Below are 19,939 nucleotides of genomic sequence, written 5' to 3'. Positions count from 1 at the left end.
AAATGAGATAACTCTTCAAAAGAGAATAAATTTATTCGTATTGATTCAACTTTAAAAGGCTCCAAAATGACAAATGTAAAACAGATCAAACAAAAAATCTAACGGCCTAATTTATGTTCAAACAAAAGAACAAAAAAAAACAAATATGTAACACATTAGCCTATGAAAAAAACTGAATTACAAGCTCTGACTTGAGACAGGCACATACAATGTACATTCAGAATGTGGCGGGGTTAAACATGTTAGCGGGATAGCAACCCTACCCGTAACATAGAACAGTGGTGTAACGTTACAACATATGAACCATCTATAAAAATCAGATAAAAATTATCAGATCAATACATTAAGAAATAAGTCTAACAAAAAAGGAGTAGCCGTGGCCAAGTACTGGTTAATCTCAGCGACACAAAGACACAAAATACAGATCTGAGAGTACTCGCAGTAACTGACTGCTAGTTCATAGCCAAAACAACTAATAATTAGATCATGCATCTTAGACTAAATTTTATTAACTATTACATATCCAACATCCTATGGACTAAGTGTAAATACCTCATGATCAGTTACAGAAAAAACATGACCATTTTTTACTAATAAAAACAATCTTTAAAGAACTAATTACTGTATCAAATAAGTAACATATTTGAAGAAGTTTATTTAAGGATCGATAAGCTTACCACGAAAGTTTTTAAATTTCTGGGCAAGGTAAAAAGTAAAATCACAAAAATACTGAACTCAGAGGAAAATCAATACGGAAAGTCCATATTCACATGGCAAAATCAAATAACAAAACGCATCAAAAACGAATAGACAAGAACTGTTATATTCCTAACTTGGTACAGGCATTTTCAAATGTAGAAAATGGTGGATTAAACCTGGTTCTATAGCGCTAACCCTCTCTTTTTAATAACAGTCTCATCAAATTCCGTTAAATAAACAGTCACAATTAATAAAAAAAAAGTCAAAATATGGGTACATCAGTCATCATCGCATAACAATTTTGAAAGGGACAATTTAACAGAACACAAAAACATCTATCTACGAACACATGGATTGACTTGAGTGTCTGACGTCATAAAATGTGTATACGTCACATAAATTTTTCGTTCAATGTGCATACAAACAGTTTTAAAATTTACATAGGCAATGTAAGCATACAGAGTTAAAAAATCAAAAGTATGTAAGAACAAATTGCAGAAATAGACCGAGATTTAAACTAGTCCAAAAGTTATAGGTAGAATTTATGAGAATCCAAAAATAGTTAATTCCACTACGCGATTGAATGATTTCAACATCTCCGTATAATGTACTATGCCGTTAGAAATTGGTTTTCTACAGTAACAACCTAACTTCAAAATAACAAACTTACAAATTTTCATATCTTTGGAAGAATTTAGTAATGATTTTAAATAATTTGTGATAACGAACTCCCTGGGCTTTTGATTTTGACTTTTAATAAGGAACTGTCCGTTTGAATTTTCCTCGGTGTTCAGTATTTTCGTGATTCTTTTTTTTAATACTTTACCAGTTATAATATACATAGATTATGTTCATTAAACTACATAACGTAACAACAGACATGGACATAAGGAACGAGTTTTGATATATAAACACCGTAAATTGGTGCCAAAGGAGTATATCAGCATCATCCAAAAATGGAATATTAACAATAGGGACTGAAAAATCGTCCCTGTTGTAAATTTTAGTGTTGAGATTTCTGAGTTAAACTGAATCAAGGACAAGACAGTTATAACCGTTTACATTTAATTTATAAAAACAAAATTACTTTTGGGTAGAAATGCCGAAATGTACATAAATATTATCAAGGAGAAAATTAACAGCCTCAATCATCTCATCACACCTCCAGTAAGTATACCTAGCATAGTACTTATTCAAATTTCTGATTAGAGTAGAAGGCTTAACATGAGTATCAGCAAACATATGTGTGTTTAGATTTAACAAATGACCATTTAATTTAATATAAAAACTAATGTTTGATAATATTGTGTGGAAGTGTTGTGTAAAGAGTTGGTGAAAAGTCAAAATTGTTAATAGAATCATTAGGATCAACAAACGCATGTATTTAAGAACCTCTTAATAAAATTGAGAAAGGAAATGGGGAAAGGGTAAAAGAGATAACAAACAAACTAAAGAGCAGAAAAATTTGAACACTCCAAAAAAAAGATAATTCCTTTATTTTCATATATTTTGTAACAAAAGTTAAAGTTATTTGGTATATGTTAACGAACTAGTTAAAAGCACTGAAAAATTAGTTGTAGAACTAGAGACCGAGATGAAACGTACCATTAAGAAGTTGTCTAACAATTTTGACGTAAATGGACAATTGGTAGAGCTCAACATTCTGAAAAGGTTTTTTCTATTCATAATGATTTATAAAGTTATAGACACAACTTGCATTTTTACCTGTGTTCCATTTTTAGCCACGGGACACATATTTTAAAGTAGATACTCAAATTATGAGTGTGGCCAAATTCCAAATTTGTTTCATTTTTGCCTAGAAGTTTCACTTCATTGTTAAAGTTAACAGATGACGACAGACAAGAGATTCCAAGTGATGAGAAAAGCTCACTTGGCTAATTGGGCCAGGTGATCTAAAAAGGGGGGAGATGTGAAATGTTATCAAAAGGCCAACTATAATCCTGAACGAAATGGTGTTTGATAAATTAAAGTACACAGTCAAGGCATTTGGGAGTGTCGGTTTGGATATGTATTATGTCCTAACTGGTTCCTCGTTATTGCCTTAGAGGCGTATTTTGCCAAGGCATGTGTGGGGCATCCTAGTTGACCTTGTCCCAGTTTATTTATATTAGTTTTGCGGGTTTTAGACTTTGACGACTGTACGAAGTGCAAAAATATACATAAAATGAAACTTGGTCACCCCGGATGCCCCATAAATGCCTTGGCAAGATAAGTATGAGGGTATTCTACTGTTGCCTTTATTCATAGTACAAGAACAGATTGAAGTGAAACTTTATCATCATACTGAATAGAATATTTTCTGTATTTATTTTTTGAATTACATTCCGCTAAAATGTAGATTACAACATTATAAAAACATGTGTAAAAAAAAGTAAAATCACAAAAACACTGAACTCAGAGGATAATCCAATGGGAAAGTCCATAATCACATGGCAAAATCAAAACGACAAAACACATCAAACGTAACCATTGCTAATTAAAATAAAGTACCATTTCTTCTTTCAGTCCTATTTATAAAGCTTAATTAGATTTTCCTTGGAAATTTAAATACTCAAATACAAGAAATGTATGCACATTTTTAAGCAATCTCCAGCTGATTGTTTGTTTCAAATGTCACATAATAATCATTGGTAATGTTGGACAAATTGATAATTTTCAACATTATATTGTGTCCTTACGTTTTAACTGATTCCAGTAGTGTAGGATAGAAGTGTATGATTAATAAGCCCTCTAAATAAGCATAGTTAATGGTAGAAGTTGAAATATTGAAGGAGGTATAAAAATCAAAATAAAGTACAATGGCTCTGCAGCAAAGCTTTCAAGAGAATACATTATGCTTTATAAAGTAGTAAAATTAACTAATAAAACTAGAGGCTCTCAAGAGCCTGTGTCGCTCACCTAGGTCTATGTGCATATTAAACAATGGACACATATAAGTTCATAACAAAATTGTGTTTTGGTGATGGTGATGTGTTTGTAGATCTTATTTTACTGAACGGTCTTGTTGCTACAATTATCTCTATCTATAATGAACTTGGCCCAGTAATTACAGTAGAAAATATTTTGTTAAAATTTGCAAAAAATTATTAAAACTGTTTAAACTTAACTATAAAGGGTAATAACTATTGAAGGGGTCAATTGACAATGTTGGTAATTTGACTTATTTGTATATCTCACTTTTCTTAACATAATTGCTGTTTACAGTTTATCTCTATCTATAATAATAATCAAGATAATAACCAAAATCTGCAAAATGTCCTTAAAACTTCTTATTCGGGTAGCAGCCGAACAACAGGTTGTCCGATTTGTCTGAAAATTTCTGGGCAGATTGATTTAAACATTATAAACAGTTTTAACTTGTCAGATTTGCTCTAAATGCTTGGGTTTCAGAGATATAAGCCAAAATCTACATATTACCCCTATGTACTATTTTTAGCCATGACGGCCGACTTGGTTGGTTGGCCGGGTCATCGGACACTTTTTTAAAACTAGATCCCTTTACTAATGATTGTGGCCAAGTTTGGTTACATTTGACCCAGTAGTTTCAGAGGAGAAGAATTTTGTGAAAGCCGGACGACGACGGACGACGGACGCCAAGTGATGAGAAACGTTCACTTGACCTTTCAGGTCAGGTAAGCTAAACAAAAATTGAAGAGAAGCTTTTTGGCAAACTTACTTTGACTATTCATAAAAATAGTGTAAATATTCAAGCAAATAGATCAACAATTCATTGAATTTTGGCCTCAGGTAAATATATAAAAGCTTTAACAATCTGATATTGTTAAGGTGTTAAAACTCTGAAAGAACAAATGGAAACATTGTCAAAACAGATTCAATTGCAAGTATACTATGCAAATTTCATACAATTTAATCCCTCCATTTTCTATGTTTAGAAATTGACTGAAGGACAGACAGTAGTATACCACAACTGTTGACTGGAATTGTCCTATGTTAAAGGAGTCAAAGTGCATAGAAAAACATATAAAAATGATCATTGATGATCAGTTAGAATAACCATTGCAGTGAACATTTTGAGCATTGCAGAATAGGAAAATTCCATAGTTTTTCTTTTAAAAATTAAAGTATTCAATGAAAAGAAAGCTTTACGAATAGCCAAGTGATTCTGTCATGGGAAACACAAAATGAAGCTGAGAACCACAAGTAAAATGCTGCTGTTACTCAAGGCCACAACCAGAATCGTTGCTTCGTTGCCAAATTGTAACGTTCAGACTGCACGAAGAGCTTCTGTATCAACTGCTGCACTAGGGAACTTTTCATTTTCGAATTTATACATTTATTTGAAAAATTAATAAGTAAAAATATACATACCAAAATATGATTAAAAGTATTAACGCGTGCAGTCATTGTTACATCAGCTCTTCATAGTGTCTATGAACATTACAATTTTGTTTGTGACATTTTGCATCAGTATGACAATTAACATCTTATGAAGATATGTATTACACACTGTGTGCTTTGAAATTAATCATATATCAAACTTGTATAGTTTTAAGAATTATATTATATCATAATCAAGGATGTTTTATTTGTAATAAAACAGAACACAAAGCAAAACAAAACAATCTCATTCAAATTCCTTTTTTTATAAATAATACTGTAAATTCAGAAATAATTGTGTGCATTTATTATTGGGATTTTGTCATTTTAGACTAAAATGTGATTTTAATGTTTGCTATATTGAGGGAAATCCTGTTCATTTCATATAAAAAAAAATCAAAATGCAAGTTTAAATTATTGCAATAACAACCCTGTCGCATTTTTTCCAATAATTAAACATTGCAATAATTTCTGAATTAGTAGTGCCAAGAACTTGAAAATTTTGAAACTCTGGGAATGTATTATACAATCTGTCAATACCTATAGTTTTGCATTGCACAAGGTCATGTTTTTTTCACTTAATTGATTGGAAGTTGGATGTGTGATGATTGATATTTTAGTCTTAGATACATGATTTTTTTTAGTTGTTATCGGCTTTGAACTAGATATCAGTATCTGCAAGTAATCTCAGATCTATACTTTTTGTTTTGTTTTTTTTTTTGGTATAAATATCCTACAACGTCCTGTCTGTGTTATCTAGATGTTTTTTCTGCATTGTTTTTGATCTGACGAGTTAAGCCCTTCTTTTAAACTTTGTTTTGTTGTACTGTTACACCACTGCCATGCCAAATTCTTCATAGTTTCTGTCCCAAGTCAGGACCATTAGTAAAATCAAAGATATTTTTACATTATGGAATATTCAATTAGATGATGATAATTTAAAACAGTTTATGCTTTTGGGAGATAGCAGTGGTCACTCGAACCAAAATTTACTTGTAAATCTATTTTTTATTTTGACAAAATGGTCCTTGTGGAAAATAAGAAACAAAATTAAATATGATGGGATAAAAATGTCTTCTACATATATTTTAAATCTTTGGAAATCATACATGGTAACACATCTGAAATCTGTACCCTGTTACTTATCAATTAATACATTAGACAAAGAGAAAATAAACACATTAATTAATTTCATACTATAAGTACATACCTTGAAGGAGATAGCAGTCATGTTGTCTGGTTTTTTTTTATATCTCTTTAATTTATATTGATTACGGTAATCCATGGTTTAAAGATGCACTCGATTATGTTAAAATATTATGTGAATCTGGTTTATAGGTGCACTCGTTTATGTTTTTATAATGTTATATTATTTACCACTAGTAGTACATTCTATAAAGATATTCCTTTTTCACTCATTGTCATATAAAAGAATATAAGTATTATTACATGTATACTATTTTTTTCGGATAATATAGTGCACATTTTTCAGCCTCCTGCTTCCCGGACAGTTGGTTTAAATGTAAACGGGAATCCACAGTTTGCATCCTGGGCAACTGAGGAAATTGTAAACAGGAAATATTTGGAATAAACAAGTATCAATTTAAAAAAAATAAAAATAAAGTCAGGACCATGTAATTTAGAGGATATTGTTTCCTGTCTGTCTTATTTGTTTTCTGTTTTCTGTTGTGTTATAAATTAAACTGCTCAATTGAGTTATTATTATTATATTGTCAGGGCCTTTTATAGCTGACTATATATTGTTGAAACCATACAGTCATTAAAGTGGCCTATAATTGCTGAAATCTACTTCATTTGTATGGAAAGTCAATGTCAATTCATTACTTGTAGTTGTGTAATTTCATAATTCTTTATGCGTAAATTGTCAGTTTGTAACTTGTACTTGTAATTAGAAATATAGAATTTTGACCCTGTTGGTTTTCCACACATTTGAACTTTGGTGGATAATTTTCACATTGGCAATCATCTTCTTATTCAATTTTGTATAATGGTGACAGTTCCCAAATTGCACTGAAAACCCCAAGTACACCTATTCAACAAATATAGCTGTGGAAATCTGATAAGTTTTCTTTGAGACTAAACCATTCGTAATTTCATTATTGGAAACTATACATGTCTTTCAACATAGGCAAACATATTTAGATATACACAAAATGTTTACAGTTACAACAATTGATGAACCATTGAGTGAAAAAGTAAAATCAGCGGAAATATGTTCACAAAAAGTCAGGAATCTGATGTACAGTAGTTGTCGTTTGTTTGAATATGTAATATATACGTGTTTCTTGTTTTGTTTATATAGATTAGACCGTTAATTTTCCCGTTTGAATGGTTTTACACTAGTAATTTTGGGGCCCTTTATAGCTTGTTGTTCGGTGTGAGCCAAGGCTCTGTGTTGAAGGCCGTACATTGACCTATAATAGTTTACTTTTTTAAATTGTTATTTGGATGGAGAGTTGTCTCATTGGCACTCACACAACATATTCCTATATCTAAGTCATGTTATTATTTAAAACTAATAAGTGACTACAGCACAAACTATGCATTCCCTTTGCAGGCTAGGCTTTAACTTAAGTTATTAAATAAATTGATTTTCTAAAAAATCAATTTATATACTTGTATAAACAGATACACTGATTCAGTGTTATTAAAAAAAATGTCTTTTGACTTCAGATTTGCAATCAGAAGACATGGGTATTTGAAAAATAGCACTATTTTTATTACCATAAAATAAATAATTACATTCAAAAACAATGAAAATGAAAGACGTAATAAAAAATGTTGGCAATTATGCACATTTGAATATAAAACATTGATATTAAGTAGCTATGGCACTGAACAGAAAGAAACAACATATAATTGGTTGTCACAATATTCTAAAAAAAGCAAGATATACATAAGTTTACTTAAATTTCTTCACAATAGTTTACAATCTTAATTTGTATACTGTAGTAACCATACTAACATCAATGAATGCATTCATTTAATTTATAATTATAATAAAACATTATACAATAGGAGTGTCATCAGTATTTACTGTCGACATATCAACCTGTATAGAACCTGTCTGGTCTGTATCTATTGTTCTACTGTTTATATTGCTATGAACTTCTACTTCAATTAACCCTTCTGTTTGTTTATTATCACTTTTGTTACTTTCTTCCTGATTGGATGATACACTAACTACATTTGTTTCACAACTTTCTATTGGTCCATTAATTTCCTTTTTATCACTAGTCACATGATCTTTCTGTCTTACCCTAACATCTGTCTGAGTATCATTACTATAATTAGTTTCTGAACTAGAACCAAACACTATGTAATTATTCATTGATTCAGTAGGAACTGATTTTTTATGAGTTATTTCCCTTTGTTCTAGTGAAGCTGTATCCCAGTCACTGGGACCCCCATCTGATGTATAGTTACTCTGACTGTCTTTTATTAATGGTGTCCGTTCTGTATCACTGGTTTTTATTCTTGGTTTACTCACTGTTTTCTTTACTGCTTTACCTGAAATGTCAAAGAAAATATTATAGCACACTAGAGACAAATTATAAAACAATTTTGGACGCAACAAAAAAAACTGCAACTACCAATGACAACCATCTTGTAAAAAAAACACAACAAGTTAAAACCAACAAGCGAAAATATAATGTAATGGTGTTCAAACTATTAAAAATATCAATTGTCTGCACTCTTTCTGTAAAGCCTGTATTAATTTTTTAAGATATTTTGTAGGAAAATGCAAGAAAGGAATTTTTGTCCCTGCATTTCTGCAATGTTGTCATGTCATAAAACAATGGCTAAGTTTTCCGACGTAGTCGGTATAGTTTCCGTTTGTGCCCTTTGAACTTAAGGACGCTTAACTATGGCAACAGAATACGCATGCTCGAAAATCTTTTCTATGATTGGACAAAATGCTTTGATGGTCGGTGATTTAGTTGTGTTTGAAAAAATGTCTCGTTAATTATATTGTGATTGAAAGCAAGTGAAAAACTGTAAATATTTGAACTAGATCTTACAAAGATTTATATTTTTAAAATAATTGTTTCTCCAATAGCTCTTTGCATCCATAACAGCTGCGGGACAATTATATAATTTTTAATGTAAACTTTGTTGTACGAACGTACATGACTTTTAGAACGCACCTAGGCATGTGAGATTTCCACAGGGTTTTGGTGATTGTAAACAGAAAGATACTAGGACCGAGAATACTAAACACAAACATAGAAAATATTAAAAAGAAGATGTGGTATGATTGCCACGTTATTTAAATGGTAAATCACTTATTTAAATATTATCAGAATATTCACAAAACAATTTGTAATGTTCTTTTGTCATGTTTGTTGGTAATTCTTCTTGTTATTTGCACTGGATTTTTTGACAAATAAAATTTGTAGGTGTCGTCACAATATTCTTATATATTATTGCATAAATACAACTAGACTTAGTAAAAAATTTCTTGTAGTTACATTCAGATGGAGATTTAATTAAAGAGGTCCTGCATCATTAAGTCATTGTGCTTCTGGAGGTTATCGAAATGATAGTGTTAAACATATACTCAAATACAAATACGTCAGATATCTTTTTTAAAACTATTTATTAGATCATACAGGTTATTTGAAAAAGTTTAAAGATAAATTGATCTTAAAGACAATAACATTGTCTAAATCAATGCTGCACAATAAATGTTTAACATACTTGTTACATAAATAAGAATAAAATGTCACACCAATTTAAATGTTTAAAAGAGATACCAATCTTAACAAAATCTCTGCAAGGTGTGATATCAATGTGTTAAATGAATGATTTAAACCTTCATTTTTTACTGTTATTTTCATTGCTGATAAGTTGGCCTTAAATGCATATTCTGATATCCTACATCACTACTCAATCTTTCTTAAAGTCTTTTGTTTCATTTGCCCTTATTTCAAATTTAGATACAAAGATCTAAAATTGACAAAAATGTTAGAAGCCTTTAAAATGAAGAAAATGCTTGTTATATAAACCATAAGCAAATCTTAATAATAATCTCTGATGTGGACTATAATTTAATACGGTAGAACTATACAGTCCTGTCAGGACTTACTTATTATTTTAGCATGCTCCAGCACATCATCTCTCATGTCTGAGACATCCCACATGGACAGGAAAGCCTCACAGCAGTTAGACTGGTGTACATTCTCCTCTGTCACAATGAATGGTTTGTGGGAAAATGAGTAGTAATGGGCAATGGCTGCTATAAACATTTCTACACAGATAATAAAATCCTGAAAAAGAAATTACACTTCTGACAATACCCGTAATGTTAAACACATTTCTAAATAGATAATTGAATCCATCAAAGACAAAGTTCCTGATAAAACTATTTTAATCCTTTCATTATGATACTGTGCATTCACTAACATTTTCGTTGGATACCAATTTTGGTGAACTTCATGGCTTTGGGTACTTTTAATGTTATAACAAGAATGTGTTCATAGTACACGGATGCCCCACTTGCACTATCATTTTCGATGTTCAGTGGACTGTGCAATTAGGGTAAAAACTCTAATTTGTCATAAAAATTTGAACTATTGTATCATCATGATCATAGGGAACATGTGTACTAAATTTCAAGTTGTTTGGACATCAACTTCATCAAAAACTACCTTGACCAAAAATGTTAACCTAAATTGGGACAGACACAAAGACAAATGCAGTAACTTATGAAAGGTCACCATACACCCTTTAACAATGAGCATAGTCATTGGTAGAAAGTCCTAGGATGACAAATGTAAAACAAGAAAAAACTATCAGCCTGATTTATGCACAAAACAGTGAAGAGAAAATTATTCAATGACTGTTTTGTTTTTATCCTGAATATGCATGAAGTATTTGCCACTAACCTGAAGAAAACAAAAACAAACTTTGGTGGATAGTTATCTCATTGATAATCATACCACATTTCATTATTTTTTTCATATTTAAGCAAAGATCAGTTACTCAATCAATTGATTTTGTGTACTTGTGAACGTAGGCTGCCCTATCAATGACTTTTCCCATCATTCAATGGCTATAGCTACCTGTAAGCCTGTTGCTACATCAGTGATACTGTGATAGAAATCCCATGTCCCTCCACTTGGTATAACATTTAGTTTGACTAGTATTGCAATAGCTAGGGATTGCCTGAAAAAGATCAGAATTCTCAAATATAATTGTGAATTGAAAATCTGTGTAATGTCTTTTATATAAAAGCAAAATAAATCCCTAGGTTAATCACAGTTTAAATTTTTTGTCCTTTGTGGTTTATAGGCTCTTCATCTTTACATAATAAGTTTTGGATTCCCAAATATTTTTTTCTTAAGCATCAGTACATGTTGTTCTAGATGCTTTACTTTTTTTTCTTTATTCTTTTTATCTTTTATGTTAAAGTTGACTGTCATTGACTGTATATGGCCGTAACTAGTCAGAATATATATCACATCAAATTAAAGTCTCCTAAGCACTTTCTTTCTATTAGCTTAGTGTATTAATCACAAATAAATTGGGAATATGTTCATGAGACACAGATTATGCCCTCTGTGCATATAACGTAAACATAAAGAGACCTAAATCAAGAATGACAAGAGGCTGTCACAAGGACAGCAAACCGGATTAATTAACATTTATTTGTGTCCTGGCAATATCACAAGAACCATTACTGATGAATGGTGGAAGTGAAAATCATCCATATCAAATTTGACCTCAATTTTGTAGTCCGAAAAGCTTAGATTGAATGGTTCATGAGTAAATGCAACAATGTGAATGGAAAAGCCATTTTACAATCTTTCAAGAACCATAACTCCTGAATGGTAAAAGTCGAAATCGTCATTATTGAACTTGACCTCTATTTTGTCATCAGTAACAACATTTAAAAATTTCAAAAGCTTTGGTTGAATGGTTCATGAGAAATTGCAGGTACACGACTGGAAACACCATTTTTCAATCTTTCAAGAACCATAACTCCTGAACAGTAAAAGTCAAAATCGTCATTATTGAACTTGATCTCCATTTTGTCATCAGTAACAATATGTTAAAATTTGGGAAGCTTTGATAGAACAGTTCATTTGTAAATGCATGGACACGACTGGAAACTCCATTTTTCAATCTTTCAAGAACCATAACTACTGAACGGTAAAAGTCAAAATCGTCATTATTTAACTTGATCTCCATTTTGTCATCAGTAACAATATATTAAAATTTGGGAAGCTTTGGTAGAACAGTTCATGCGTAAATGCACGGACACGACTGGAAACTCTATTTTTCAATCTTTCAAGAACCATAACTCCTGAACGGTAAAGGTCAAAATAGTTATTATTGAACTTGACCTCCAATTTGTCATCGGTAACAACATATTAAAATTTGGGAAGCTTTGGTAAAACAGTTCATGCGTAAATGCACAGACACGACTGGAAACTCCATTTTCAATCTTTCAAGAACCATAACTCCTGAACGGTAAAAGTCAAAATCGTCATTATTGAACTTGACCACCATTTTGTCATTGGTAACAACATATTAGAATTTGGGAAGCTTTGGTAGAACAGTTCATGCGTAAATACAAGGACACGACTGGAAACTCCATTTTTCAATCTTTCAAGAACCATAACTCCTGAACAGTAAAAGTCAAAATCGCCATTATTGAACTTGACCTTCATTTAGTTGTCAGTAACAACATATTAAAATTTTAAAAGCTTTGGTTGAATGGTTCATGAGTTAATGCATGGACAACGTTTGATTGCCGCCCGCCGTACATCCCCTATCACAAAAATCCGGTTAATAAAAGTGATGCCACCAAAATTGATACTTGATCTGAGTTTTGTGATTATAAGCATTGTGTATATGATTCATAAAATTGGTTTAGGTGACCTATCGTTGTTAATGTCTGAGTCATTTTGGTCTCTTGTGGACAGTTGTCTCATTGGCAATCATACCACATCTTCTTTTTTATATAAAATTAGAGAATGGAAAGGAAAATTTTGCATTTTTTCCATTTGTAAAAGGGCATAACATTAGAAATGTAAAGGTGAGGCCACCCAAATTCAAACTTGATCTGTTTTTTGTGGTGGTCAGCTTTTATAAATGTCATAACATTTCCTCAAGCCAAACTTATGTTACAGAACGGAAACCAATTTCAGGAAGGAAGGTTGTATAGACGGACAGACCAACAAGTGTTATACTTTATGCCCCCTTTGCAATAGAAGGGCCATAGAAAATGTGAAAACCTATCTGAACCCCAATCTAAAACTAGAGACTCCTGGGAACTTCTACTACATCCCTGATATATTTTATCTATTTACTTTTGTTTATGTGGTGGCATAACAGTTACTCTAGATATACACAAACTTTCTCAGATTGCTGATGACACATCTCTTATATAAGATGATGATACATACATCATTCTGTTAAAAGAATTGTTGGTGTTCTGTTGTTTTAGCTGACTTTTACGTTTTTGAATATATCTATCTGTTCTTCCTACTTACCAAAAACAGAAGAACACAACAAATTTAACACACAGAAATTTAGGAACTGGATTAATTGGTGCTAGTTCTGTTTTCATTGCTTTATAAAACAATACCAAACTATACATTGCTATCTGAAAAATATAACAATACCAAATCATACATCCCTATGTGAATAATAAAACTATACCTATATCCTTGTTTTGATTCGTCAGAGGTCTTAAATTGTTATTTTAACAGTCATTTTTGGAAAAAAATTAACATGATTCGACAAATTGGTCAAGTTTTTATTGTCTAAAAGAAAGTGTACATTTTATCATCATACACCAAAAATCACGTTAACATCATTTGGCAAGAATTTTTACCATTATCGTCATGAAGACTCCCCACCGGTTCCAGCTCTGTCCCCCATACTACTCTACATTAATCACATTGATAGAGCAATGGAAAATAGTTCCAGAATAGAAACGATCACTGTACAGAGTTTGTAATGAATTACCCCCATTACAAACCTCATGAAAACTATGTGTAATTTAAACAGTCCTCAATGGAAGTCTAGTCAATTACTTAATAGTCAAACTGAGGACAGAAACCATATTCAGACGCTTATTTTTTTTCTCTCCCAAAATAACTCAAACAGAATAATCATAAGTGAAGATGACAAATGTGACTATGCATTGTACCTATATATAGGACAAAAAGGCATGATGATTAATTTATTGTGGAAGGAAGAAAAGCGACTCACAAAATGAGGTCTTCTCGTTTAATAGTATATATAGATACTTACAATTTGTGATATATTATTAATGATGACAAGATAAGACCAGGCAGATTTAAAATCAAAGTCTCCCTCGTGATATTTACCTCCCATCTCACAGGCTCTACAAATAAAAAACATTTAAAATCAAAGTCTCCCTCATGATATTTACCTCCCATCTCACAGGCTCTACAAATAAAAAAAACATTTAAAATCAAAGTCTCCCTCGTGATATTTACCTCCCATCTCACAGGCTCTACAAATAAAAAAACATTTAAAATCAAAGTCTCCCTTGTGATATTTACCTCCCATCTTACAGGCTCTACAAATAAAAAACATTTAAAATCAAAGTCTCCCTCATGATATTTACCTCCCATCTCACAGGCTCTACAAATAAAAAACATTTAAAATCAAAGTCTCCCTCGTGATATTTACCTCCCATCTCACAGGCTCTACAAATAAAAAACATTTAAAATCAAAGTCTCCCTCGTGATATTTACCTCCCATCTCACAGGCTCTACAAATAAAAAACATTTAAAATCAAAGTCTCCCTCGTGATATTTACCTCCCATCTCACAGGCTCTACAAATAAAAAAACATTTAAAATCAAAGTATCCCTCATGATATTTACCTCTTATCTTACAGGCTCTACAAATAAAAAATTATTTAAAATCAAAGTCTCCCTCGTGATATTTACCTCTCATCTCACAGGCTCTACAAATAAAAAAACATTTAAAATCAAAGTCTCCCTCGTGATATTCACCTCCCATCTCACAGGCTCTACAAATAAAAAACAAGAATGTGTCCTAAGTACATGGATGCCCCACTCACACTATCATTTTCCATGTTCAATGGACCATGAAATTGGGTAAAAAATCTATGGCATTAAAATTAGAAAGATCATACCATTTACATGATTGATATAGGGAACATGTGTACTAAGTTTCAAGTTGTTTGGTCTTCAACCTCATCAAAAACTTTAACCTGAAGTGGGGCGAACAGACGGACACACGGAATAGCGAAGGAACGGAGGCACAGACCAGAAAACATAATGCCCCTCTACTATCGTAGGTGGGGCATAAAAACATTTAAAATCAAGAACCTGATATATAGTAGTAGTTATTTGGTGATGTGGTTTATAAGTGTTTCTCGTAACTCGATTTATATATATATTAGAATGTTGGTTTTCCCGTTTGAATGGTTTTACACTGTAACACTTGTCATTTTTGGAGCACTTTATAGCTTGCTTTTCGGTGTGAGCTTAGGCTCACTGTTGCAGATCATACTTTGACCTATATATAATGGTTGACAAATTGTGACTTGGATGGAGATTTGTCTCATTACCTCTCATATCACATCTTTTTATATTTAAGTTTATTTATTTAAATCCTATATCCATCTATTTTAATATACTTCACTTACAAGGCAACAACAGTAGTAAGAGGTCTAACAATGGTATACTGTAGGGCTCCATGTTTACATCTCTGTATAAAATTTCTGAAAAAGAGGTCAAAGATCAGAGGTCAGATATATCATTATAGAAGTAAGATGTTTTCTTAAGGTGGTACCCAACACTTTCCATAAAATTAATTTGGCTCGTTTCATTTTCATAAAATTTTGTCAAAGTATTTACTTTGACCCTCCAACAAAAATATAAAAATTTCAAAAATTTGGAAACCAACCGTTTTGTCAGAAAATCATTGAGTCCTTTTACAACACAACATAATTAAAATGTTTAGCTGACTTTACAGAGTTATCTCCCTGTAGTGTAAGATACCACCTTAAGTTAGATGAAGCAATCATACTAATTTTCAGAAACAAAAGAGTCAAAGTTTAAAGGTAATAAAAGATGTTTCCATTCATAACCTCATGGATCCATTTGACTTCTGTCGGATAAACAGGTTCAGGTTTTATTTATAGTCAGATATTCATATCATAATAAGTATTCATCCAATCTCCTTTACACATTGCTGCATTTATTTTATGCACTTCTGTAGAGAAAGTTTTTTGGAAAAAATCACTGAATTTACAATGATTTATTTAATTTTATCATAATACTAGCCTTTATGTTGAAGGCTATACTTTTGAGTCATTAACCTTTTATACATTGTTACTTGGATGGAGAGTTGAGACAACTCATAACTCATCTTCTTAATACTATACAATATTTTGAATTAATGAAGATGTGGGATTTAGAGGACAAATATGTTTAAGGTAGCACAATACAAAGATTTTTCATCCCCAATCAGACATCTTTAAACTGATGTAATTCCACTCATCCTTCTTTAAATTTTATAAATGAGGTACCAAAAGAAAGAAGTAGGATTAATCTTTTAAAGACACAGTTTTGGAGGTCAAGTTGTGTTGTACAAGAATCTATAAAATATTTTGGAATGCTATGGGAAACAAAGACGCTAAATTCATTCAAGTGTGGACATCACAGTATAGCAACTAATTACATAACAATTAATTATGTAATAATTCTGTCATAATGAAATTATCACAATTTGAAAGATTAATCTTTCTTCTTTCTTTTGGTACCTCATTTATAACATATAAAGAAGGATGAAATGAATTACATCAGTTTAAAGTTGTCTGATTGGGAGTCAAAAAATCTTTGTATTGTGCTACCTTAACTGGAACTTGATATCTTTACAATGAGCTAACCATACCTGTTTATTCTCCATGGTCGTATACAGCACAGAGGACAGATATGTGTGACTGGATCTTTCTGTTCAAAGTGTTGTAGTTGATGTTGATTATTGAGGTATTGTAAGAGGTAAGCCATGAAGTTATAGATCACATAGGCCTCATAACATTCTCTGATAGTGTCTAAATATATGGCAGCATGTGGGAAACGAAGGGCAAACCACTGTAATAAAAGTGAAATAAATGTTATTACATTCCTCTTTGTTCATCTAAATATATGGCAGCATGTGGGAAACGAAGGGCAGATCACTGTAATAAAAGGGAAATACATGTTATTACATTCCTAATTGTACTTCTAAATATATGGCAGCATGTGGTAAACCAAAGGCAAACCACTGTAATACAAGTGAAATAAATCTTATAAAATTCCTCATGGTTTGTCTTAATATACATGATGTACAGCAAGATATAAAGGGACAAATAACCGTTTTAAATAAATTATCAAATGTCTCTTTTGACATGTTTGAAGTCTAACTATATGGCAGCATGTTGGAAATGAGGTGAAAACTGTTGTAAGTTGTATGGTGACCTTAGTATAGCTGTTAATTGCTGTGTCATTTTGGTTTCTTGTGGAGAGTTGTCTCATTGGCAATTATACCACATCTTCTTTTCTTATAACAAAAGGGTTATATTTGGGGTTTTTTTAGTGTCTATATGATACATTTATGACAGTATATCTGGATTATAATATTATATACACATGTACATCACAATTGGGGGTATGTTAAAATAGCAACATTAATAGAAATAGAGCACTAGCACTGCAAAACTATTTTTTTCATATTGCTTTTATATCTATTGAGGTTTTGTAAACAACTGCGTACATGATGTATGAGATTTGATTTGAACAGACTACCAAGGTGATTTAGATGTTGTCATTTCCTTTACACTTGTCTATCTTCACCTCTCGACATCTTTTTTTGTCTTAAAGTGATTCTGTCTCATTGACATACACATCACTTTTTTTTTCTTTCAAATTGATGTTTTCTTTTTTTAAATCTTTTTTTAAACATATTAAAATAGCACAATTAAAATCATAACTTACTGCATTTACTCCATAAATTGGCACCATCCATAAAATTCTGAAAGAAAAATATAAAAGGTTTCCATGTTGACAAAATAAATGAGTTATGCATAAATTAATAATAATTTTTGCTTAATCAATATGATCATGATGATAAATCATAAATGTATATTATGTATATATATTGTTGAATGTAAATTATACCTATTAATCATAATAAACATACATTTGGTGTAAGTCAGGGTACTTCTTGTACAAGTAATTGTTGTTAACTTGAAGAAGTTAATAATAATATACTTTATATATTATAAGTTAATTTGAAAGATACTTATACATGTAGAAGCCATTAAAGTGTGTTTTATTTACTTGTTGGTTTTTTTTTTTAAATAATATGATGAAACTGTTCTCACAAACAACAAACTAAAACATTATTTATAGTCTTGTTTTCAATAACATCACATGTCTGCAATTTCAAACATTGCCAATACGGACGGACAGACGGACGGACGGACGGATGGACGGGAAGTAAATGTTACAGACAGAGACATGTGACAAAGTGTATGTATAAATGCATTGACTGAGCATTTAGAAGTAAATGTTACAGACGGACGGACGGACGGACGGACGGACGGACGGACGGACAGACAGACAGACAGACAGACAGACAGACAGACAGACAGACAGACAGACAGACAGACAGACAGACAGACAGACAGACAGACAGACAGACAGACAGACAGACAGACAGACAGACAGACAGACAGACAGACAGACAGACAGACAGACAGACAGACAGACAGACAGACAGACAGACAGACAGACAGACAGACAGACAGACAGACAGACAGACAGACAGACAGACAGACAGACAGACAGACAGACAGACAGACAGACAGACAGACAGACAGACAGACAGACAGACAGACAGACAGACAGACAGACAGACAGACAGACAGACAGACAGACAGACAGACAGAGACAGACAGACAGACATACATGAAAAGTGTATGTTTTAATACATTGACTGATTTAGAAGTAAATGTTACAGACAGACAGACATGTGACAAAGTGTTTGTATAAATGCATTGACTGATTTTAGAAGTAAATGTTACATACATGTACATATTCAGGACTAAGTTTATTTGATTTATCTGAATCTGATGTATAAATTGATTAAAGTACTTGTGACATAATAAAAAGTTACCTAATGATGTGACGCTGGAGATTTGGCTGAGTGTAGTTTACAAGATGTTGTAACATTCCAAATAATGAAATAGGTAAGGCACAGAGTACAAAGATACCCGAGGCAAACCAGGCTTGTACATGGGTGGGTTTGTCAGCTCTGTTCAGTTCTATGATACACAAGGGAAGTGCAACAAACAGAGCCAGGATGAAATAGAGGAGGATAATAAAAGGCCGTATCCAAAGCCTCCAGTCCCTTCGCAAGTCCATCTTTCTCACGGACACTACTGTGGGAGTGTTTCCTTGTGGTTTGTTGATAAATCATAGTGTAGTGAACGAAAAGACAAGAAACCTTCCAAATACACTAATCATGGTTAGCAAAATGCTTCTCAAGTTTTATCGTGTAACGCAAACGTTTAGACGATTATGTTTTTTCGGGCACCTTGTTCTAGGGATGCTGATTCAACACCACTAATACATTAACGTTAATTGTATGGGAGTCTAAAATAAAAATGATAGAATTTGTTCATACTTTGCCAAAACGTAGTATCTATTGATATATGTTGAAAAATATAATAAAAATGATAGGTCACCGCGCATTTTTTCGAACTAGAGGACGTGACAAAATGACAAATTTCGTATGGATTATACAGGAAAAAACACCATTTTGTGATTAGGCAGCAACCATTTGATTTTCTGGGGGGGGCT

The 19,939-nt window shown here is 32.0% G+C and overlaps 1 protein-coding gene across 1 annotated transcript; it reads right to left on the bottom strand.

The window, feature by feature from the left end:
* Positions 1–7,774: 7,774 nt before the first annotated feature.
* On the bottom strand, positions 7,775–19,552 carry LOC143084827 (transmembrane protein 184C-like). The gene is made up of 9 exons (XM_076260890.1): positions 19,254–19,552; positions 18,071–18,107; positions 16,989–17,188; positions 15,739–15,813; positions 14,347–14,440; positions 13,581–13,693; positions 11,145–11,247; positions 10,169–10,349; positions 7,775–8,589 (listed from the first exon to the last, which is right to left on the bottom strand). The coding sequence occupies exons 1-9, from the start codon at positions 19,499–19,501 to the stop codon at positions 8,087–8,089; spliced, it is 1,554 nt and encodes a 517-aa protein (XP_076117005.1). The 5' UTR covers positions 19,502–19,552; the 3' UTR covers positions 7,775–8,086.
* Positions 19,553–19,939: the final 387 nt, after the last annotated feature.

Source organism: Mytilus galloprovincialis, chromosome 8 (genome assembly GCF_965363235.1).
Source record: "Mytilus galloprovincialis chromosome 8, xbMytGall1.hap1.1, whole genome shotgun sequence".
Classification (NCBI taxonomy): domain Eukaryota; kingdom Metazoa; phylum Mollusca; class Bivalvia; order Mytilida; family Mytilidae; genus Mytilus; species Mytilus galloprovincialis.
Note: the sequence above shows the minus strand (reverse complement) of the source record. Positions and strands in the feature narration are given on the sequence as shown.

Excerpts from the sequence above, each read along its gene's own strand:
- LOC143084827 (XM_076260890.1), bottom strand. The coding sequence starts at position 19,501 with ATGGACTTGCGAAGGGACTGGAGGCTTTGGATACGGCCTTTTATTATC. Across the intron at positions 17,189-18,070 it reads CAATTTATGGAGTAAATGCA|TGGTTTGCCCTTCGTTTCCC; the intron begins GTAAGTTATGAT and ends CTTTTATTACAG. Across the intron at positions 14,441-15,738 it reads CTTACTACTGTTGTTGCCTT|AGCCTGTGAGATGGGAGGTA; the intron begins GTAAGTGAAGTA and ends TTTTATTTGTAG.